The 22,054-nt window shown below is 33.1% G+C and overlaps 4 protein-coding genes across 6 annotated transcripts; 2 read left to right on the forward strand and 2 right to left on the reverse strand.

The window, feature by feature from the left end:
- Window positions 1-1,137: 1,137 nt before the first annotated feature.
- LOC25482353 (protein phosphatase 2C 51) lies at window positions 1,138-4,197 on the forward strand. The gene is made up of 4 exons (XM_013610903.3): window positions 1,138-1,523; window positions 1,612-2,055; window positions 2,403-2,508; window positions 3,626-4,197. The coding sequence occupies exons 1-4, from the start codon at window positions 1,224-1,226 to the stop codon at window positions 3,934-3,936; spliced, it is 1,161 nt and encodes a 386-aa protein (XP_013466357.1). The 5' UTR covers window positions 1,138-1,223; the 3' UTR covers window positions 3,937-4,197.
- Window positions 4,198-5,444: 1,247 nt separating this feature from the next.
- Window positions 5,445-12,810, forward strand: LOC25482354 (polycomb group protein FIE1). Of its 3 annotated transcripts, XM_024775490.2 has the most exons (15): window positions 5,445-5,617; window positions 7,566-7,606; window positions 9,221-9,492; window positions 9,597-9,662; window positions 9,839-9,961; window positions 10,118-10,198; window positions 10,280-10,372; window positions 10,493-10,568; window positions 10,950-11,029; window positions 11,107-11,178; window positions 11,771-11,830; window positions 11,918-12,014; window positions 12,230-12,293; window positions 12,369-12,428; window positions 12,516-12,810. In XM_024775490.2, the coding sequence occupies exons 3-15, from the start codon at window positions 9,313-9,315 to the stop codon at window positions 12,580-12,582; spliced, it is 1,119 nt and encodes a 372-aa protein (XP_024631258.1). In that variant the 5' UTR covers window positions 5,445-5,617; window positions 7,566-7,606; window positions 9,221-9,312; the 3' UTR covers window positions 12,583-12,810. The 3 variants fall into 3 exon arrangements, with proteins under 3 accessions (XP_024631258.1, XP_013466358.1, XP_039689638.1); XM_013610904.3 differs by lacking the exon at window positions 7,566-7,606 and having other exon boundaries at window positions 5,446-5,617; XM_039833704.1 differs by lacking the exons at window positions 5,445-5,617; window positions 7,566-7,606 and adding an exon at window positions 7,989-8,083.
- A 214-nt stretch (window positions 12,811-13,024) lies between these two features.
- LOC25482355 (probable 6-phosphogluconolactonase 4, chloroplastic) lies at window positions 13,025-14,844 on the reverse strand. Its single transcript, XM_013610905.2, has 3 exons — window positions 14,457-14,844; window positions 14,118-14,253; window positions 13,025-13,739 (listed from the first exon to the last, which is right to left on the reverse strand). Exons 1-3 carry the CDS (start codon window positions 14,840-14,842, stop codon window positions 13,266-13,268), a joined length of 996 nt encoding a protein of 331 aa, XP_013466359.2. The 5' UTR covers window positions 14,843-14,844; the 3' UTR covers window positions 13,025-13,265.
- Window positions 14,845-17,673: 2,829 nt separating this feature from the next.
- Window positions 17,674-19,880, reverse strand: LOC25482356 (probable 6-phosphogluconolactonase 4, chloroplastic). The gene is made up of 3 exons (XM_013610906.3): window positions 19,480-19,880; window positions 18,843-18,978; window positions 17,674-18,591 (listed from the first exon to the last, which is right to left on the reverse strand). Exons 1-3 carry the CDS (start codon window positions 19,827-19,829, stop codon window positions 18,121-18,123), a joined length of 957 nt encoding a protein of 318 aa, XP_013466360.1. The 5' UTR covers window positions 19,830-19,880; the 3' UTR covers window positions 17,674-18,120.
- Window positions 19,881-22,054: the final 2,174 nt, after the last annotated feature.

The raw sequence follows: 22,054 nt of genomic DNA on the forward strand, positions 1-22,054 counted from the left end.
TTTTATAAAAACTTGTGTTTCCAAGTCATTGAAAATTGAAGTATTAGACTTTTTCAATAAATAGTTTCTTAATTTAGATTCATTAAAGAGTGCTTTAGACACTTGTTAATAAAACTCTAAGGACATCCACAAATGGACCCCGCATCTACACATAGTTATTTATGACTTCAATGGTAATACATTAATATGGACTTCAATAGAGAGTTATTAAATAGTCACATCATGTGCATATGTATTGTGTGATTTATGTGTGTATTTAAGAAAAAGTGAAAAGAAATTAAAGATAGTCAAAATAACATGAATTCCAAAGATGTGATCAACTTATACATATTTTAGTTTTTCTTTTAATTGTGTCATCGTGAATTTAACCTAGTTATTTAATAAGAAACAATTCATGATATATATATAAGGTATGAGGTTCGAACCCTAACCACCACAAAGAAGAAGATAGAGTTCTCATATAATTATCGATAATTAATACATCATCTGATCATTATTATAAACAAAAATTTATTTTTTATATGTATTCAATAAATTATGCATGTGATCTATATAATATATCACATACATTATTTATTGAATGAACTTAAAAAGTAAATTTCTGCTTATAATAGTTACCATATGATGTATGTACTAAAGTACTCCCATTAGAGATTCTCTAATTTAAATGGGAAGGAGTATCAATAAAAACTACGATACATAGATATCCTTATTCACATACACCCTTGTACACGCCATGCATTAAGAAGAGAAAATGGAAGATGGAAGATGAAAGACAAAATGTGTTTGTGAAGGATCTACATAGTCATATATCATATTTTTATATGAATGTCAAATGGTGTATTGCTACCTAAGAATGTTTATGCATCACCGCTCTATGCAAACTTCTTAACAACCCATTAGTTCCCTTTCTCTTTCTTTTCTTCTTTATGATTTTTCCATTCAATTCACCAACTGGTCCCACACAATGTATCACTTTCTCCCAGCATCAACCTTCCACGTACCCATCAATTTAATCTCAACCATCCACGTCTCCTTCACAAAAATCCACTTTACTGGTCCTTCAAATTCCACCTGTTACCCGATTACACAACTCATTCAAAATCAACGGCTTAGATTCATTCTCCCTTACATCTCACAATCACCATCTTTAAATTTCCATCTTCCCCACTACCGCCGTTTTTACCAACATTTCACAAAAAACATCATTTCATTTTTTTTGCATGCAAAAAACGACCATGAAGAACATGAAACGACACTCATCGGAATCTTCTCTCCGACGAGTGGATTCTCCTGTTGGAGCCGTTACGAAGCTAGAGAATGTTCACCGGAGAAGGTTGAAAATTCGGAGAATGAAGTATAGTTGTCAAGCAAAGATCCACGTCGGAAATGGCTCCGATGACGGTGATCTGAAAACGGAGAATGCGCGACGAGAGATTCATGAATCTGTTGAGATATCGTTGTCGTTAGCAACTTCATCATCATCTGAGGAAGATGATCAGCTGTCCAAGCAAAACGGAGAGGTACACTGTTGTTGTTGTTAGCTTATTATACACGGAAAATCCTTGAGGACAGTGCGTCTCATATTATTTCATTGTTTATTATTTGCAGGTGAAGCATTATCAACAACAACAGCGACCTCTATCGTATGGTTCGGTGTCAACCATAGGCTGTAGGAAGGAAATGGAGGATGCGGTGAGTATGGAGATAGGTTTTACGATGAAGGATGGAGAGAAGTGTGATTTCTTCGGTGTTTATGATGGTCACGGTGGTGCTCAGGTGGCGGTGTCGTGTAGAGAGAGGTTGTATAGGATTGTGGCGGAGGAGGTTGAGATGTTTTGGGAGGATAGGGAATGGGATTGGGAGAGGGTGATGGAAGGGTGTTTTGGTAAAATGGATAGGGAGGTGGCGGGTGATGCCACGGTTAGGACCGTGGGATCCACGGCTGTTGTGGCGGTTGTTGTTAAAGAGGAGATTGTTGTTGCGAATTGTGGTGATTCTAGAGCCGTTTTGGGACGAGGTGGTGAAGTCGTGGAGTTGTCTTCTGATCATAAGGTACTGTAGTACTATATTTGATTTTCTTAATATATTTGATAGTACTAATTTCTAGGCAGTATACAACTAGATAGATAATTGGATGCTCTCATCATGTGCTTGATTTCTGACTGATGTGTATGAAAAACATATATAGTCACACCGAGATTGCAGCAAATTGCAATATCTATACATTGTTGCATCTAGATTCTAGAGTCAATTATTTGGATTTTGATTATTATTGAGATTTGAGATCTTGTACTATATTTAGATTTAGATGATTTAAAGTAGATAAATTTTTTCATTCCAAAGAAAACTATTGTATGATAATGAATGAAGGTAATATTGATTTCCTTGTTTGTACACAGCCAAACAGGCCTGATGAGTTGATGAGAATAGAAGAAGCTGGTGGAAGAGTCATAAACTGGAATGGCCACCGTGTTCTTGGTGTTCTTGCAACTTCACGATCTATAGGTTTGTATGAAATTTTAACTTCACAAATACTTAGATTTCTAGCTTATGATAATGTTGGTTAATCCATTTTTTTTTAGATTATTTATATTTTCTACTTTGTTATATGCATGTATTTTCTTTGATCAGCCATTTTTAAAATAGCAGAGTAACTTTGACAAAAAAAAAAGTAAAGTTTGATCATATGCGTGATTGCTTTTAAATTTTTAACCAATCAAGATGACACATTGCTTAAATTCTCTGATAAAGAAGAATCTATAATAGAATGTGATTCTTTTTTATACAAAACAAGTTTGCCACATGTTTTGCGTATATGATTTTCAATCTTAATACTATTGGGAAAGTGTCTCATTATTTAAATCTTTGAAGATTATTGGACGGAAATAAATTATTACATATGAATCTTGACCTGTTCTTAATACTTGTGTGTATGGTCAAACACGTGGAAATTTTCAATAATACAAGAATATTTGTTGTATAAACACGTTGATTTCAAAGAGGTTAAGGAATCCTTCTACTATCAAATTACATGGAAAACTGTAAATCCCACATAATCAATTAATCAAAGTTTGGGTGTAAATTAGTTGAGCAGTAGTTGAGCTATATATTGTAAACTTATTACAGAATGTTCTAACTTTTAGGTTATGAGGCAAAAAAAAGAAGTTCAAAATCCATCAATAAATTGAGCTTGATATTTTTACTTACTTTTGGAAAATTGTGTTTGTAGACCTATATCCTTTAACACCCATGAGAGAGATAGAAATAGAGTATGCGTTGTGATTAAATGTGATAAGTATGTGATGTGATAAGAAGTGAGACGGAGAAAAAATGAGGTGTTGAATAAGTGTTGAAAAATTAAAAGTGTTTAAATATAATGGTTGTTAAGAAATATGCATGTCAAGCTTTAGTTTTAAGCTTAGTTTTATTGTAGTCAACCTAAACATTTATTAATTTTTAACAAGTCATGAAGCACGAGTTTTTAGCTAAGCTCGATTAAATCATTTATAAATAACTGATAAAATCGATTACATATATATTTTGTCAAATAGAATTAGTAAACTAATGATTATTGTTAAGAACCAATTTGATATGTTCTAACTACGAAATTTGATGCATGCAGGAGATCAATATCTTCGACCATATGTAATATCAAAACCTGAAGTCACCGTGACAAAACGAACCAATGAAGATGAATTTCTCATACTAGCAAGTGATGGCTTGTGGGGTGTAATGTCTAGTGAAATTGCATGCCAAGTTGTAAGAAAATGTTTCAAAGGCCAAATTAGGAGAGTTTGTCATGGGAATGAGAATCAAAGTAATCGTGCTGCTGAAGCTGCAACACTATTATCTGAGATAGCATTGGCAAAGGGTAGCAGAGACAATACAAGTGTCATAGTTGTTGACCTAAGAGGAACATTAAAATCTAGTTGACAATTGATGACTTTATTAGTTTTAAATCAAGGGGGTGCACCCTCTGTGCCAAGATATTATCAAGTACATAGTAATGATAATTAATTAGTGTGAGAAATACAATCTCTAACACGCTTTTTTATCCGTCAAAAAAAAAACACGCTCTTTTAAGATATGTTCAATGTTATCGATTAATTGAAATTTAAGTGAGTTTGATCTCGCTCGAAGTAAATTTCATTATATTAGAAACAATGACAAACATATGAGTTGGTGGTTATTGAATATTATCGTGTATGTTTGAAAGAGTGTTTTTTTTTTTTTTTTAAAGTATATCGTGACATTTTTTCAAGATTATTGATATGAGAATTGTGTGAGAATTAAAATTGAATGATAGTATATAGTGGTATCTAATTTTGAAAAAGTGGTCTAAGGATCAATCTTTTGCAAAGTTAACAGTTTAGATCTTCATATTTCATGACTGGAATAAACTTGTTGTGAGCATTTTTCTTTTAATTACTATACATCACACCTTGCAAATGTTTTACCTCTCTTGTTGCTACAAAAATGAAATTAGAACTTCATTAGCTATTAGCTAAGGTTAATTCAAAATCAAAATAGAAATTTTATAAGGGTTTCAAATCATTGGATTCACCTTTAAATATATGTACATAAACATCTCCTCCATCCATTCACATAAGAACTCAATCCCTTCAACCTAACATCTCGCATAAATTTCTTAAACGAGACCTACTAATCAACTATCAATAACTTTATATTATTACATATAAATTTTTTAATATTAAAAAGGTGTGGGTCCCACTTAAGAAAGAGGGTCTTAAGTGTGACCCGGGTTTTATAAGACCTCGAAAAGTTCCTCCCCAATGGAGTATCTAATAGGCACTCACTAGATCATAAAAGGTTAAGACCCTCCCATTGGAGATGGTCTTAGAGGGAAGTTTCGGGCAACCACAAGAAAACACAAATGATATCTGAGACAATATGTCACATGAGATTATAATAGTAGCAAAAAATACGCCGGGAGAATCAATAGCTTTTGGATCCAAGGTTAAAAAACCTTGATGGTGGAGAAAAATATTCAAAGTAAAGTTAAAATAAAAAGAGAATGTCATAAAGATTGATCTAGGTGTAAAAATATCAAAACTTGGAAAAATTATAAGAGTTAAGAAAAAAGACAAAAAAAAAAAACGATAAGCGAAGCAAAAACCTAAGCTTTTGAAGGGTTATACCAATCCTTATGCACCAAGGAGGGAGAAAAAAAATTACCAAACAATTTAACTTTAATTTTAAAGCTCTAAATTTGACTTTATAGCACTAAAACAAAAAAAAAAATTAAACATAAATAATTTAGTAAAACGCAAGTGATTTTAGCAAAATAAGAAACACTTCTATTAAAGAAGTGAAAGTTGAAGATAATTGACATGAAAGTTTCACTTAAAACGTAAATTATTGAATTTAAATCGAGATAATTGAATTCAAATCCAAAACTCACATGTTTTTATATGACATGAAAGTACCACTTAAATTGAAGAAGGGAAAATCATATTGAATTACCATAGAAGAACAATTTATCACTTACATAAGAAAATTTGAGACCATATGAAACCCTAATAACTAATTTGGTCTCACTCAGTCCTCAACTGTCATCCCTCACCAGCTCACCCACTCTTTCTCGCCGGCCACCGTAAGCTTCTCACTTTTCCAGGCTTTCATTTTCATGTTTCACTTTCAGAGTTGTTTTTTTTCTTCTCACTTACGATATTGTATTGTATTGTATTGTAAAGTTTCCATTTTTGTAACAATCTCATTGTTTCCTTATTCATATATTCTGAAATGAATATTTATATTTTCATTTTCTTCTCTTAAATTATGGTTACTATTTCGAAATTGTTCATCATTTGCACATTTCATTTGAGATTTCGTTTTTCTTGTCACTGAATTTATGAGAGAGTATTTTCATTTTCTCAGCTTTGGTTGCACGCTAAGTGTTTGATCAAATGCCAATTTGGTGGAAAAACTTTTTTTTTCTTGTAAGTTAGATGCTAAAAGACATGGGTTGTGTTTGGTTAAAACACTTAATTTGAATTTGCAGCTTCTTATAGCATAAGCATTTATCATATAAGTGCTTATGAATAAACTATCTGCCTGTTTTGATTGGCTTATTTTAGCTTATATACTAGCATAATGTTTGTGAGACTGTTTGAGTGAACTTATGAAAAAACCTTATGTTTATAAACTCCAACATAGTTTGCGCAAAATAGTTTAACATTATTTTAACTTTTGTTATAGAAATAGCTTATACATGAGTGTTTATTATGATAAGCACTTATGCTATAAGATGACAATTAAGTTGTTTATCAAACAAGGCTTATTTCTGTTACACAAAATAAATAAAGTCAAATTGTTTTTTGTATAAGATATAAGCTTTTTTATTCAGCTATATTGGAGATTTTATGGAAATAAGCTTAAAATAGCTTACGAGCATGTCATAAGCTCTCCCAAACAGTCTCACAAATGCCTATGCTAGTAGATAAGCTCAAATAAGCAAATTCAAATAAGCCCTTATTAAGTGTTTGCTTCGGCAGTCATTTCAGTTTCACCGCGTGTTTTGGCAAGATGCTACAATTAATGGCTATAGTTTCACTGCATGTTTAGAAGAGGCTACTTTGATTTCAAACAACCACTTAGAGTCAGTTTCTTTCAATAAACCTTTCTAAAAGCACTTATGTAAGAAGGAATATTAAGAGAATCTTATGATAATCATGAGTTCATCAATGCCTTATGTGGAAGAGGTCTAATATCCAATCAGTTCTGAGAATATAATAGGAATGGAAGCTGGAAGTGATTTTTTCCCTTTGAATCCCGATAGTGAAAAAGATTTCTAAAACCTATTTGGGAAACCTTGATATGTTTTGAATGAGTAGGAAGATCATTGTGCAATGGATTCAAAAGGACTTTGTTTACTATTAATTTGCTCCTTACATTGTCTTATTTTCCATGTATCATTTGGAATTGGATTTGAATTTGTTGTTAAATTGTTATTGAACTTGGTCAATGCCAACTGTCATTTTGGATTAGGTATTAGTGGTTTTTTTTATTATATTTTTTTCTCCTTGCATATTTTCTACTTTTTGATATTTGTTTTACATTATCTAGACTAGATGAGATTGGCGTGTTCGCTCCGTAAATCAGTGACTTGGCCAAATAATTACTGCGAGTAAAATGTTAGATACAATGTCCGTAAGGCCTTGCAGTTGTGTGTGTGAGTTTTATGTGGTATTTGCCACTTCGTTTACGGACCAAAAATAAATGTTAGATACAACTGTCCATACTGGCTAGCTCATGACCTATCACGTTTTGCCACTAGCATGACTCCCCCAATCTAGTCCTTTGAGTGATATGGCTTTTTTGACTCTATCTGAAATTTCAAAGATTAAATGGGTTAGGGATTGGCCCAATCAATGATGGGCCGTCCCCCGTTGAACCGACATTAAAATATACATATATCTTTCTCTCCCGCCGTTGCTAAACTCATTGGGAGCTTTTGTGTACTCTTCTCCATTGGCATTGGTCTCGTTTCATATATATTCTCCAATCTAGATCTAATTCCTTGATTTCTTCTCCCGTTTTAGGTGATTGTCATTCTCTTGTTGAATCTGTTTTTCACGGAGTGGTAAGGTTTTTCCCTTTTCACGGTATTTTTCGTTTTTTATTGTTTGAATGTGTATATCTGATTTTTGCACATGCTTCCTTAATTGGATCTATTGTATCATTATTTTCGATCTGTTTCTTTCCGTGCTACCCCTAATTTTCATATGCTTTGCTGTATTTCTACTTTTTTATGTACTTGACGGAGTAACTTGAGGAATTTGAAAGATGCAATGCAATATATTTCTTGATTGACATTTTTGACTGGGAGATTGTTTAACTAATAACTTCATGCAGAAATTTAATGGGATTATAATATCTCATTTGTTTTCTTTTGTATTGTCAAGTCAAGTAGTTTACTTGTTATTATCATGTTCTCATGGCTAGCAATTCAGCTGGTAGCTTTTTATTTGGCTGTCAACTACTACAGTTTCTGAGATTTTAGATTCTTGAGATTTTCATATCTGCAGATTACTTATTTTACCGCGTGTATTCTTCTCAGGTCCAGTACTTAATGCTCCTTAATCCAAAGCAAATATAAAAACGCTGAATAGCTGCTTCTTGTCCATGTTGTTTGTGCAGTTTCTGCATATATTTGTTATGCAAAATGATATCCACCGATAATTTGTTATGCAAAATGATATCCACCGATAATAAGTGGAAAATAGGCAAAAAAATACGAGTACATTATTTTATGTCATGTCAATGAACATGTTAGCGGACATTTTTATTTCCCAATGAAGTTTATCTAAAATTAAGCGTAGCAGAGATGAGGATGTTGTGTTGGATGAGTGATAAGACTAGACAGGATATGATTAGAAATGACACCATTAGAGAGAGAGTTGGGGTAGCACCTATAGTAGAAAAGATGGTAAAAAATAGGCTTAGGTAGTTTGGGCATGTAGAGAGAAGACCGGTATATGCTTTAGTACTTAGAGTAGATCAGATGGAGGAGAGTCATATTAGAAGAGGTAGAGGAAGACCTAGAAAAACTATAAGATAAACTATTAGGAAAGATTTACAGCCTAATGAGTTAGAGCCAAATATGGTTTATGATTGAACATTATGGCGTAATTCGATCCATGTAGCCGACCCCGATAAGGCTTTGTTGTTGTTCGTAGTTGTAAGTGAATTAGGAAGTCATGGAGTGGGCCAAGCACGTGAATTTTTGCTCCAATTTAGGATCCTTGTACTGAGCTTTGTGGCACTCAGGGATTTTTCTGTGTCTTTTTGGCTTTGATCCTTGTGGGCCAAGGTTGAGGAGAGTGAGTTAGGTTAAATTATAGCTTTGGTGAAACCGAAATTCGCTTTGATTTAATTCAACTGGTTTTCAATGACTAAATGTGATTGACTTGGCCAAATTGAACTCTTTCTGAACATAATTGTATCATATATCAATATGCTCATAATCGTGATATTGCATACTGAATCTTAGTTACTTAATTGTACATCTGGACTTATAATTTGCATTATCCATTTATGTTGAGTTTATTAAAACATGTAAAATACTGGTACTATAATTTTTTGAAACTTCATCAACTTGTACATATATCCATTTCAAGTGGCTTCCTGGTTTGATCAATAATCCAATGATTTAATAATTTGACGTGTTGATTTTAATTGCACTGCTTGTTAACAGGGGGTGGGGAGACGACAACAATTCTTTAGAAGGAAGTGGAGAGAAGTTTTTAATTTAAAACTGCATATTTCAAAACAAGTTGGTAGTTAGAAATGGTGAAGTTGTTTAGTTTGGGAACTGAACCAGTGGTCGGTAACTTGAATTCTTCAAGGAAGAAAGAGTATAGAGTCACCAATCGCCTCCAAGAGGGCAAGCGTCCTCTATATGCTGTTGTTTTCAACTTCATCGACTCCCGCTACTTCAACGTTTTCGCCACAGTTGGTGGCAATCGGGTTCTCTTCCTTTTTCAATTTTTTTCCATTCAATTCTAACATAACCTTTTTTCTTTGCACTCAAAAGTTTCAATCTTTAACCCTTTTTCTTCTTCGTTTATTAGGTTACTATTTATCAATGCCTTCAAGGAGGAGTTATTGCTGTATTGCAGTCTTTTGTAGATGATGATGTAAGGCAACACCCTACTCTCTTCCGTGTCTAACATTTTGCATTTTTGTTTATTTGGTCTCTACCACCACTTTGATTGTGGTGTTTATTATTGTTGTTGTTGTTGTGTTGTTGTTACTATTATTAAAAAAAAGGAACAAAGTGGGTCAATTTTAATCTATTTTTTATGTAGACCAGAAGGATGAATCTTTTTATACAGTAAGCTGGGCATGCAATACCAATGGGGCTCCACTTGCTGTGGCTGGAGGAGTCAATGGTATAATTCGAGTCATTAATGGTAGCGATGAGAAGTTACACAAGGTATTTCTGCAGTAACAATAACTTGTTAGTTTGGAGTTTTGTGGTAACTATTGCTAGCTAAATGCCTTAAATTAATTTGTTTTGATTCAATAATATTTAAAGGTATTAGTAATGTAATTCTCATTGCTCCTTGAAATGACACCCTTCTCCCTACAGAGTTTTGTTGGCCATGGGGACTCCATAAATGAAATCAGGACTCAAGCGATGAGGCCAGCACTTGTGATATCTGCTAGCAAAGTAAATAACACCTCTCTCTGTTATTTCATTAACTAAAGAAGCATTTATCTTTTTCATACAATAACTTATAAGGTTGACCAGGATGAGTCTGTTCGATTATGGAATGTTCACACTGGAGTATGTGTTTTGATATTTGCTGGAGCTGGAGGACACCGTAATGAAGTCTTAAGTATTGTGAGTGTATTATGGATCTAATATATCACCCCTTTGACTTGATAAATTAACAAATTATGGTAATAATCGAAGTTTTGACATTTGGTTACTAGCTCGAGTAACTTCTATTTCTTACTGTAGGATTTTCATCCATCAGATATATTTAAGATTGCCAGTTGTGGCATGGATAATACTGTTAAGATATGGTCTATGAAGGGTAAGGCATTTAGTTTCATGTCGGCGGCTATTATTCCATTGGTTGCTTGTGTTTATCCTGATATATCTTATAGTTGAGTTTCACCATATCTCCCATAATGTAATTGATGGTATCCGTACCATATAGAAAAGATGAAAGCTATATCAGGAAAAGTCACATGATTTTCCTCCAAAAATATTATGACTTTTTAAACACTATCCAGTTATCACATTCCAAAAGTATAAATTTGTAAAATCCGTGCACTCTTACTACCACATAGAGTCAATCTCAAAATTCGTTTTAACTATGAAGGGATACAGGTTTTAAATTGACAACAGTGGTAGTGTACCTAATGTATTGTCTTTTTCATTGTAAACCATTGTTACCTTCATGTTATTGCAGATTTCTGGGGCTATGTAGAACAATCATTCACATGGACAGATATCCCTTCTAAGTTTCCCACAAAATATGTGCAGTTTCCTGTAAGTAACAGTTTATTTTAATCACTGAATCACATATATCATGTATCTTGTCTAATATTATCTAATTTCATTTTCAGATATTCAATGCTTCAGTTCATACAAATTACGTTGATTGTACTAGATGGTTGGGGGAATTTATCCTCTCAAAGGTGAGTGTTTGCTCATTCCAGTGTCAGTCTACTTGCCGTTGGAAAGAGTTTGATTTTCTGTAGTAAAAATGTTCCTAGCTGAAATTTACATGATTCCCATTACTGTTTACACAACCTTTATGATGCCAAATAGAAACAGTAATCAGAATCATGAAAACAAGGAATATTGGATTTCAATTAGAAGTTGGAACCTGGTTTAAGTTTGGAAAATGGTATGCTTCAATGGTATCAGCCTCACGAATCAGTTATAAATCAGCAACTTCCAATGCTATTACTAAACAGAAAACAAATTTTGACCATTTTTTGGTATCACTTTGGTACTCAGTACATGGGAATTATTGGAACTTTATTGGACTTGGTAGACATGCAACTTATTTGATTCAAATTCATGTATCTATATATTTTCCTTTTCGTTTGGTTTAAGCATTCTTTCTTTTCCTCTGCAACCCTTCAATAAAGTAATTAAAAGTAATTTAATAGTTGGAAGAGAGAAAGTTGAGGCATTAGGTGAGTCCATTTTGGTGATAACTTGGCCATGAGTCAGTGATTTGAATATTCTCTGGTTTCACGAAGTTATACGTTATGTTTCCAGAGTGTTGACCATGAAATTATCTTGTGGGAACCAAAAGTGAAGGAACAATCTCCAGGGGAGGTTAGTTAGAACTATCATCTGTTTCTTAACATTCCTATGGATGAAGTTTTGTTTTAGCTTCAGCCTTTTCATTGTTTGGGTGTTCAGGGCGCAGCCGACATACTTCAGAAATACCCCGTTCCCGAATGTGATATATGGTTCATCAAATTTTCTTGTGATTTCCATTTCAAGGCATGTGCAATAGGTAATGGTAACTAATTGCAAAAATTTCATATTTTAATTTTTTTTCTTCTTTCTAACTTACAGCATTAGTCCGATATTGACAAGAGGTATTTGCATAGCACATTTTGTTCATTGCAGATTTGTAACAATTCTAACTAATATTTTGTTGGCACATTTTGAATTTTGTGCTTTTACTGTGTTCTTATTCCGTTTTTTCTTTTTCTTTTGGATCTGCAGGCAACAGGGAAGGGAAGATTTTTGTTTGGGATTTGCAGTCAAGTCCTCCTATTCTTAATGCGAAGTTAGTTTTCTAAATATTTGTGTTATTGGATTTGTATTCGATCAAATTTTTATGCTAAGTGTGAGCTACCTTCAGGTTGGTGCATGCTCAATCAAAATCTCCAATCAGGCAAACTGCTCTGTCCCATGATGGAAGGTGATTTCTTCATATTTTTGGTGATGCTACTCATAAGTTTGATGCAGTAATTTCTTTAATTGTTATCCTCTTTTTGTTATGTTGCAGTACTATTTTATGTTGCTGCGACGATGGAACAATATGGCGCTGGGATGATGCAAACTCCGAAGCTTAACTTATTTTCATGCACTATCAATATAATGTGCACAATATGTAATCCAACATGAGCTTTCTGGTTTATGGATTTGACTAGTCATGGACACGAGAACCTGGTTTATCGAGTTTACTCAATCTATTGTGTGGATATATCATTTTTATGTTGTAAGTTTATTAAATAAAATGTTTATCGAGAACTTTTTTGGTTAACATCCATTTTGAATATAAAAGAGACATATAAGGAGAAGTGCAATGCATTACTTGCAATGAATCAAATGTTCAGATTCATTTTAGTGTTGAAATTGATTGTCTACTATCAAAATATGATTGTCTCCCTCATACTACAACTGTTAAAATATTATTACAAATGCACATAGCAACATTATTTCATATGTTGGTAATATTTTCGAATATTGGTATTGTTTACAAATAATATTTTCCTGTAAAAAACAACTAAGATGTAATTAATAACTCTAACAGAGGGAACAAGTCCTTTGTTTATTTCTTGACTAGTAAATATTTAATAAGTAGTGCTCTCATTAGTTTTTTTTTCAAGGACAAAGAATCACTTTTCCAGTTCACAAAACAAAAAACAAATACTTTTCCAAACATAGTTGGTTCAAAATGCATCTTTATATAAATAAAGCATATTAATTAATTATTACTTGCATATATATCAATGATATATTATATAGTACCATTTTACTCCTTAAACAGTTTTGAAGCAGCACCTTTGTCTAAGTACCATTTCAATTCCCCTTCAAGAGGTGAAACCTTTTCAACAGGCAACATAACAGTTTGCTTCTCATCCTCAAGTGCAGTGTAAACTGCGGTCGATTTACCTGCACCAGTCACCACCATTGCTACATTGGAAGAAGCATTGATCACTGGAAAAGTGAAAGTAATTCTCTCTGATGGTGGTTTTGGTGAGTCAGTGAGGAAAGTAACCCATTTCTGATCCTCTTGGAGAAGAGCATGACCTGGGAATAAAGATGCAACATGTCCATCCGGACCCATACCTAGGAGCATGAGATCAAATTTTGGTAATCCATTGGTTGATGTAGATATCACATTGCTTGTAACCAAACGTCTTAGGGTTGTTTCATAAACATCAGCTGCTCCATCAGGTGGTAGGGAATCATCAATAGCATAAACATTAAGAGGAGGAATTGGCACCTGACAAAAGAATAATGAAAATAAAAAAATTAAATAAAAAAATGTCATTAGAAGTCACTAAATATCGACACTCGACAATAAGATTTATTGACGGGAATTAACAATCAGCAAACTTGGTTAATTCTTCGCGTCTATGATATCGTAATTAGAGAAGGGTTTAGAGACACCATTCAAGAAATCGAACAACTAATCAAATGGTTAAGAGACACAACTATCTACCACATGTCACGGTATGCTAGTAATTTCATGATCTTTGTTTCTATAAAGTAATAATAGTAACATTTATATTAAAAGGACCAACATCAAAATGGATTAATTTCAAAGCCATCATCATTCTTCTTCAAGCAAAATAATCAACTTGGCACATGAATTAATTACCTTGGAGAGAAACCCATCACTGGCAAGCTTATAATTACTCTCTAAGTGGTCTTTTGGGACAACTCTCTCATCAACCCAGAAAACATGCCATTTTGACCAATCTATGGTTTCAGCATAGGGAGATTCAACCAATTTCCTGAAATGAAAACATACAAAAATTGACAAAGCTTTGCTCATATTACATACTAGAAATAAATAAATAATTAAGGTACCATTGACAGCTCATATTACAAAAATTGACACGTGTCTGACACTGGGACACGGCTAATTAACCCAGAAGTGTTCGTGATTCATAGATTTTAACATTGTTAAGGTCAATAATGGCACGATATTACATACCTTAGGTACTTGATCAATGATCCACCAGACAAAGCAACAGTGAAATAACCTCTTTCTTTGATGAATTTGTTAGAAAGTTGAGCAACATCATAAGCCAATGAAACAGCAAGATGTTCCTTACTGAAAACCTCAACATTCTTATAACCCTTTTCCCACTTAAGTGATGCCTCTATTTTTCCGACACATCTATTTGGTGAAAACACTTTACTATGCCTTAGAGGTTGAAAAACAAAGTTTTTCCCAATTTGGGTTGGTAAAATTGATGTCTTTAGTGATAGTGGATTTGATTTTTGTGCACAAAATAAGCTACTTTGGAGAGTGCATGAATTGGTCAAGGTTGTGGAGAAGGCCATTTGTGGTATCTTGATTAAGATTTGAGTATGCATTTGGTTGTTGATCATGTTATTTATATGTTAAATATTATATTCTTTTTCCTACGTTAGAAGTAAAACAAATAGTACCCTTTTGTTACTACACGGCAAGAATCAAATCAAACACAGAGAAGAAAACATTACTTCACTTTTTTAGTATTTGCATAACATTTATTCTTAGATAAAGATTATATATAATTTGTCTTACCCTCATATATTCATACACTATACATACATACATATATGTATATGTGTGTGCATGAAAAACATGTCGAACCAAATTATTTTTTATGACACTTGCATTGTGCTTGATATTTGATTCTCTTTTGCCGACCAAGCAAGCTAATAAAGCAAATGATAAGGAGAATACCAACAAAAAAAGAAAATGATATGGCCCCTTGTAGGGGATCCCTAAAAGAATAGCCTCTTTTGTAAATAACAAGGAAGGATCAAATACATTACTTAGAAAAGAAAAGAATGAAGGAAAGATCAAATACATTAGTGACATGACATCTCTTTTAGAATTGGAGACATGATAAATATTAGAAAAATTATCGATGGACATCCAAAACTCTATATATATATATATATATATATGTCTTTGATAGAGAAATAAATAGAGTGAGTGGTGTGATAAATGTGATATGTTAATGATGCGTATGGGCGGATTCATTTGAGAGCAATGTGGAGTTAAAGCTCCACATAAAATTTTACTTTTTTTTTTCATAAATAAAACACATGTTAAAAAAAAGATCTTTTGAATGTTTTGTCATTTGTTAATGATACCAAAAAATAATTATAAGAAATGAGGAATGAGGGATGAGAAGAAATTATATCTAAAGTTATTAAAATTTGCAATAAGCATGATATTGATGTGCCTGATATGGATGCACCGTATACGCAAATGAAGTAACTTTTCATTGAAAAACACCAATTATTTATTAAAAAGTTATATATTTAATATAAAATACACAAGTTATAAGAGAAACTTACCATTTTAAATTTCTTAACATGTGCAAATTTACACATGATAGAAAAAACTCTTCTTATTTTTAATATAATTTGCATTATTGTTTCTTCAAAATTTTAGCCCCATATATACTAAATGTCTGGATCCGCCCTTGATGATGTGGTATGAGGAGAAAGATATAAAAAAAAAATGATATGTTATCCTTTAGATCATACACAATGTTTTAAGAATCATAACTCAGTTGATAGAGACATTGCATTATGTAGAGACTAGGTTTGAGCTTTAAATTCGTCACTTATTGATCTTAAATAGTAAATTTCTATTACTTGAAAAAAAAATTTTGTCTAAACATAACCATCCTAATTTTTTTCCCATCTTTGTCTATTTACAAAATTGTGTATATAAATATTGAATGATATAATAATATACAGATTATTTCACCATTAAATACCGCAATTAGATATTCCTTGATAAAAACAAGGTAACAACACTAAATTAAAATCTCTAAAAAAAAACACTAAATTAAAAAAAAAAGAAGTTAATTTTCATGAATTAGATACGGCTTAATTGCTCTTTTGGACCCCTATCTTTTCAAAAGTTGCGGTTATGGACCCCTAACTAATTTAAATACAAAACAGCCCCATATGTTTTGATTCTTTGGCAGTTTTAGACCCCCAAGGCAAAAAAAAATAAAATGACACGTGGCACCTCACTTAGGGTGCCACGTCAGCGTTGACTGAGTCAACAATGGACTGAGGGTCCAAAACTGCCAAAGAATCAAAACATAGGGGGCTGTTTTGTATTTAAATTAGTTAGGGGTCCATAACCGCAACTTTTAAAAAGATAGGGGTCCAAAAGTGCAATTAAACCATTAGATACTGTAACCAACATTACATGTAATTTTCATATATATTTAGGTCTCCAAGTTTAAATTTTGGAACATTTTGTGAAGCTCTTACATGTAACCAACATTACATGTAATTGTTCGCTGTAAATAGCACAGCTCTTAAAATATTGTCATGGTGTTGGTTTATTATGAGGGTGAAGATGACTAATTTAGAATCAGTTGGTTGTACTCAAATAGGATAGTCTTTTGTCTTTATATTTTGTTGGAGTATCCATGTTAGTATTTTTTTTTTTTGGAGTAATGTCCTAGGTTCGAACTCATATGCAATATTTCTATCAATTGAATTAAACTCACGGAAATGTATTCATGATAGTGTTACTTCCTTTAATATAGCGTTGCTTATCTAAAAATAACTAATCTAATCCTAGTTTAAATTTTAAATCCAATCTAAATTAAGCCATTCTTAAAAAATCTTATGCAATGCAAATTCAATTTTGAATTAAAAAATAATACTAAATGATAGAATTTCGTTCAAAATAAGATGCAAAGAGCATCACCACTTCTATATATAATCAAAAAAGAAGTACATGAAAAAAATGGGGGATTAGATCAAAACCTTTCCAAAAAGATAATAAATCTAAAATTGAGCATTCCCAACCTGTTCCTAATTTCTCCCTGATAAAGTCAGGGACTTCTTCATTCTTTATTTGATAAAAGTGGAACGATCATAATGTAATGATAAATTATAATGATTTAACTGTTTTTTTTAAGGATAATGATTTATCTGTTAAAGTGTCGTATGATTCAATTATTTTAAAAATCACTCAATTATTCAGTGGCAACATAAATTATTGATAGCAGTTGTAACAATATTTTTTTACTTATACACCATTTTCTTATTTAGTACAATTTTTTTTGAATTGACCACTTTCAAGCATTCTCTACTATCATTGAGTAATGATGTTTCTCTTCATCTTTTATTATACATATATTAAAAATAGAAAACAAGATATAGTGCAATAGTATATGTATTAAATAGAGAATATCATCATTGTAATTGTAATTATCCATACATATTTTGCTCAATAAAAAACACACAAATATTAGGATACTTGAGCAGTATCCATTTACATTCAAAAAGAAAAAGAAAGACAATTATTCTATGCTTCTTTTATTGTCTTGGAAACAAGACAATAGTATAACATCATATAGAAAAACTTAATTTGAATCATGACCAGAAGTCCCATCATATTGCTTTATTTTATCTTTAGCAGAAATTTAAATATATAAGATAGCAACACCCACTCTTAATATTCTCTTTTCAACACTATCTTTTTTACCAGGTTAAATTCATGCATGTCTCTTAAAACCGAGTCTCACGTAAAGTGTTGAAACTTGCATGAATTTCACTCGGTAATAGAGAAAGTACTGAAAAGAGAGTATTAGAGTTTGACCTTGAAATTACTTGGATCGCATCTACCTATAGAGCCTTGAAGCAGCACCCTTGTCCAAGAACCATTTGATATCTCCTTCAGGATTCACCTTTTGAATAGGAAGCTTATTATCATTAGGACCTTTCTCAAGTGCAGAGTAAACAGCATCAGCTTTACCAGCACCAGTCACAACCATAGCAATATTTGAAGTAGCATTAATCACTGGCAATGTGAAAGTAATCCTCTCCGGCGGTGGTTTAGGTGCATTCTTAAGATATGTAACCCACTTACTAGTCTCATTCACTGCAGGGTACCCTGGAAACAAAGAAGCTACATGTCCATCAGGTCCCATATCTAATAGCATAAGATCAAATTTTGGGAAGCCAGTTAGGGATGATGTTGATATCACATTGCTTGTGACCAAACGTCTTAGGGTTGTCTCATAAACATCTGCTGCTCCATCAGCTGGTAATGCATCATCAATTGTGCTCACATTTAGTGGGGGAATTGGTACCTTCCAAATACAACAATGTGACTTAGTTCTGATGAAATCTTTTATAGGGAATAAAAATGTTGACGGAAAATTTTAGAGAACTAAAACGTGTGATTTTATTTTATAGAGACAAAAACCGAAATTCTAGATATTAGTGAGATGTGGTTAAATATTTGAGTAAATTTTGTTATAATGTGAATGCAAAACTGAGAATTTAGCAAGAAATTTTCAAATGAGACATAAAAGTTAATATATAATGTATGTATGTCTACCTTGGAGATGAAGCTATCGTTAGCAAGTTTGTAATTGCTATCAACGTGAGTCTTTGGCACTACTCTCTCATCCACCAAAAATATGTGCCACTTAGACCAATCAATGGTGTCACAATATGGTGGTTCCACCAGCTTCCTGAAATTGTGAATTCAAGAATTCATTGGATCTTCATACTTAGTTTATATGTGATAATCACTTGTTAATTAGCACCATTTTATTTTTAAACTATAAAAAGGAAAAAGTTTCTATTTATTGCCAATTTTCTAGGGCCAAATAGCTGAAAATCTGGACCGTTAGATGAAAGTCAAATAATTTGTATTTAAAAAATGTATCTTAAAGCTCATTAAACGGAGGCAAAATATAAGTCTGGAGGATTTCCATCCAACGATTGAGCTCCATTGACTAGGTGCTTACTGCTTTCCATGATCGCATGGAATTAATTTGAGTTCAAGAGTACGATGATAGGGTCTTAGGTGTTATCAGTGCTAGGAGTTTCATGTTGTAATCTCAATGGCGGAGTTCAAATCTCCTCGGAGATAGTTGTTTACTTGTCATTAATGTCACTTTAATTAGTAATAGTTTCTCATATATCCATTTTTTAAAAAGTAAGATGATACGAAAAAGATGAAACAATACCTTAGATACTTGACGGGTCCAGGAGACAAAACAACGGTGAAACGCCCCTTCTCCCTAATGTATTTTTCGGAGAGGTCTGCAACATATTTGGCCAAAGACACAGCAAGATGCTCCTTGCTTAGCACATGCACATCCTTGTTATTATTCATTGATGCCTTCACCAAGCCACCAACATGAATTCTCTTAGGTTTCAAAGAAGATACATTGTGTCTTAGAGGGCTATAGAGGTGTTTTTGTACCAATTGAGGTGACACCAATGACATGGTTGAGGATTGTGTTTGTGACTTATGTTTGGAATGCAACATGCTTTGAGGAGTGCATGAAAGGGACAGAAATGTGGAAGTAGCCATTGATTGATTAGTTAGAAACAATGAGTTTAATTGAATATTGTAAATATTGTAATGTGCATTATAATTGGTCCTTAGCCACCTTATTTATATGTTACATTGGTAAGATTCTTTTATTACTCTAGCAAGCAAGGTATGGATCCTTATGTAATTCTAGAAGCAATCACGTACAAAATCATTCAAATGTATATGTGAAGGAAACACCTTTAGAAGTTGTTTTATATGCTTTGTAAAGTTCATGATTGTGCCTCTCATTGATTTGGAAATGAAATAGACATGTTTCTTTCTGAAAAGAAAAGAAAAATGCTTTTTTAATTGATGTTAACATTAATAAAAATACAATAAATTTTGGACTTCATTTAAAAATAAATTTACATAGATTGATCTTGCTACAAATTAATATATAGTTTTATGTTATCTTGCTACAAATTAATAAAAAGTATTGTGATTGTGCATCTCAAATATTGCGATTATGGCAATTTAAAAGTAGATATCACAATTGTAACCATCACAATTGCACAATCACGTACAATACTTTTTTATTATGTCAAATATTAATAGTTATGTTGGTATTTTTGTCCGAGTTTAATTAGTATACAATGTAAAAATATTTTAAACATACGTCAAATGATATATTGTTACATCAATGTGAGAGTTAACTTAAAATCAGAAATCTGGAGAATCGTGCCACGATGGAGAAGCATCGCGCCACGATTGTTGAAGCAAGATTCCTGGGAAGCTACTGGAAATTTCGTGCCACGATGGCCCCGCATCGTGCCAAGATGGTCGCGCTGAAGATAAAATAAAAACGTATTTTCAGTTAGATTTGTTTCAGTTTTTTAAGGGTTTACTTTCACTATAAATACAGCCTTGTATCAGATGATAAAAGTGTGTAGAAAAACAAGGTTTAGAAACCAACATACAAACTAGGGTTTATAGAGAATTTCTCTTGGCAACAACTCTAGGGTTGGGATTGTTTTGATTCACCTTGAACAAAGCACTATTAGGATTGAGTCTCTTGATCACGGGAAGAGGCTGGGACTTGGGTAGAATTAGGTTTGAAGACTGATTCTTGAAACTCAATATCTCTTTGTAAAGAAACTTATATCATTATAGTGGAACGGAGAGCTGCTCTCTCCCCCATACTAGGTCGTCATTAGACCGAACTGGGTAAACAAATATCTTGTGTTCTTTCTCTCTCTCTTCCTTTTATCTCTTGCTGTTTTGTTTGGATTATTTGCTACCCGCTTGATTTGATTACTTGATATTAATTTGCTCCACACATCAAGTTTTATTGGTGTGATTTTTCTCAACGAATTCACAACAATTGGCGCCCACCGTGGGGCAAAGGTCAAATCAATAACCAGGTATCATGGGTTCAAAGTGGGATATTGAAAAGTTTACCGGTAGTAACGACTTCGGGTTGTGGAAGGTAAAGATGAGGGCAATTCTAATTCAACAAAAGTGTGTTGAAGCATTGAAGGGAGAAGCACAGATGGCTGCACATCTGACACCTGCTGAGAAGACGGAGATGAATGATAAAGCGGTCAGCGCTATCATTCTGTGTCTTGGGGATAAGGTGTTGAGAGAAGTATCAAGGGAGACTACTGCTGTGTCTATGTGGAATAAACTTGATTCATTATACATGACCAAGTCTTTGGCACATAGACAGTGTCTGAAACAACAACTCTACTTTTATCGAATGGTGGAGTCAAAACCTATAATGGAGCAACTGACGAAGTTCAATAAGATTATTGATGATTTGGCGAACATAGATGTTAATCTGGAAGACGAGGATAAAGCCTTACACCTACTGTGTGCTTTACCTAGGTCTTTTGAGAATTTCAAGGATATTATGCTTTATGGCAAAAAGGGCACTATCACTTTGGAGGAAGTGCAAGCAGCTTTAAGAACCAAAGAGTTAACCAAGTTCAAAGAGTTGAAGGTTGATGATAGTGGAGAAGGCTTGAATGTCTCAAGGGGGAGAAGTCATAACAGAGGAAAAGGGAAAGCCAAGAATTCTAGGTCAAAGTCTAGGTCGAAGGGTGATGGCAATAAAACACAGTACAAATGTTTTATTTGTCACAATCCAGGTCACTTCAAGAAGGATTGTCCGGAGAGAAAGGACAATGGAGGTGGTAATCCATCCGTTCAGATTGCAAGTAAAGATGAGGGTTATGAGAGTGCTGGAGCACTAACTGTGACAAGTTGGGAACCTGAAAAGGGAT

Source organism: Medicago truncatula, chromosome 1 (genome assembly GCF_003473485.1).
Source record: "Medicago truncatula cultivar Jemalong A17 chromosome 1, MtrunA17r5.0-ANR, whole genome shotgun sequence".
Lineage (NCBI taxonomy): Eukaryota > Viridiplantae > Streptophyta > Magnoliopsida > Fabales > Fabaceae > Medicago > Medicago truncatula.

What these genes read in the sequence shown, in the direction of transcription:
- LOC25482354 (XM_024775490.2), top strand. Translation starts at nt 9,313, where the DNA reads ATGGTGAAGTTGTTTAGTTTGGGAACTGAACCAGTGGTCGGTAACTTG. An exon ending in AGTCTTTTGTAGATGATGAT is followed by an intron (nt 9,663 to 9,838) that starts GTAAGGCAACAC and finishes TATGTAGACCAG; the next exon opens with AAGGATGAATCTTTTTATAC. An exon ending in AGGAACAATCTCCAGGGGAG is followed by an intron (nt 11,831 to 11,917) that starts GTTAGTTAGAAC and finishes TTGGGTGTTCAG; the next exon opens with GGCGCAGCCGACATACTTCA.
- LOC25482355 (XM_013610905.2), bottom strand. Translation starts at nt 14,842, where the DNA reads ATGCATACTCAAATCTTAATCAAGATACCACAAATGGCCTTCTCCACA. An exon ending in TCATTGATCAAGTACCTAAG is followed by an intron (nt 14,254 to 14,456) that starts GTATGTAATATC and finishes TTTTCATTTCAG; the next exon opens with GAAATTGGTTGAATCTCCCT. An exon ending in GTGATGGGTTTCTCTCCAAG is followed by an intron (nt 13,740 to 14,117) that starts GTAATTAATTCA and finishes TTCTTTTGTCAG; the next exon opens with GTGCCAATTCCTCCTCTTAA.
- LOC25482353 (XM_013610903.3), top strand. Translation starts at nt 1,224, where the DNA reads ATGCAAAAAACGACCATGAAGAACATGAAACGACACTCATCGGAATCT. An exon ending in AGTTGTCTTCTGATCATAAG is followed by an intron (nt 2,056 to 2,402) that starts GTACTGTAGTAC and finishes GTTTGTACACAG; the next exon opens with CCAAACAGGCCTGATGAGTT. An exon ending in TGCAACTTCACGATCTATAG is followed by an intron (nt 2,509 to 3,625) that starts GTTTGTATGAAA and finishes TGATGCATGCAG; the next exon opens with GAGATCAATATCTTCGACCA.
- LOC25482356 (XM_013610906.3), bottom strand. Translation starts at nt 19,829, where the DNA reads ATGGCTACTTCCACATTTCTGTCCCTTTCATGCACTCCTCAAAGCATG. An exon ending in GGACCCGTCAAGTATCTAAG is followed by an intron (nt 18,979 to 19,479) that starts GTATTGTTTCAT and finishes TCACAATTTCAG; the next exon opens with GAAGCTGGTGGAACCACCAT. An exon ending in ACGATAGCTTCATCTCCAAG is followed by an intron (nt 18,592 to 18,842) that starts GTAGACATACAT and finishes TGTATTTGGAAG; the next exon opens with GTACCAATTCCCCCACTAAA.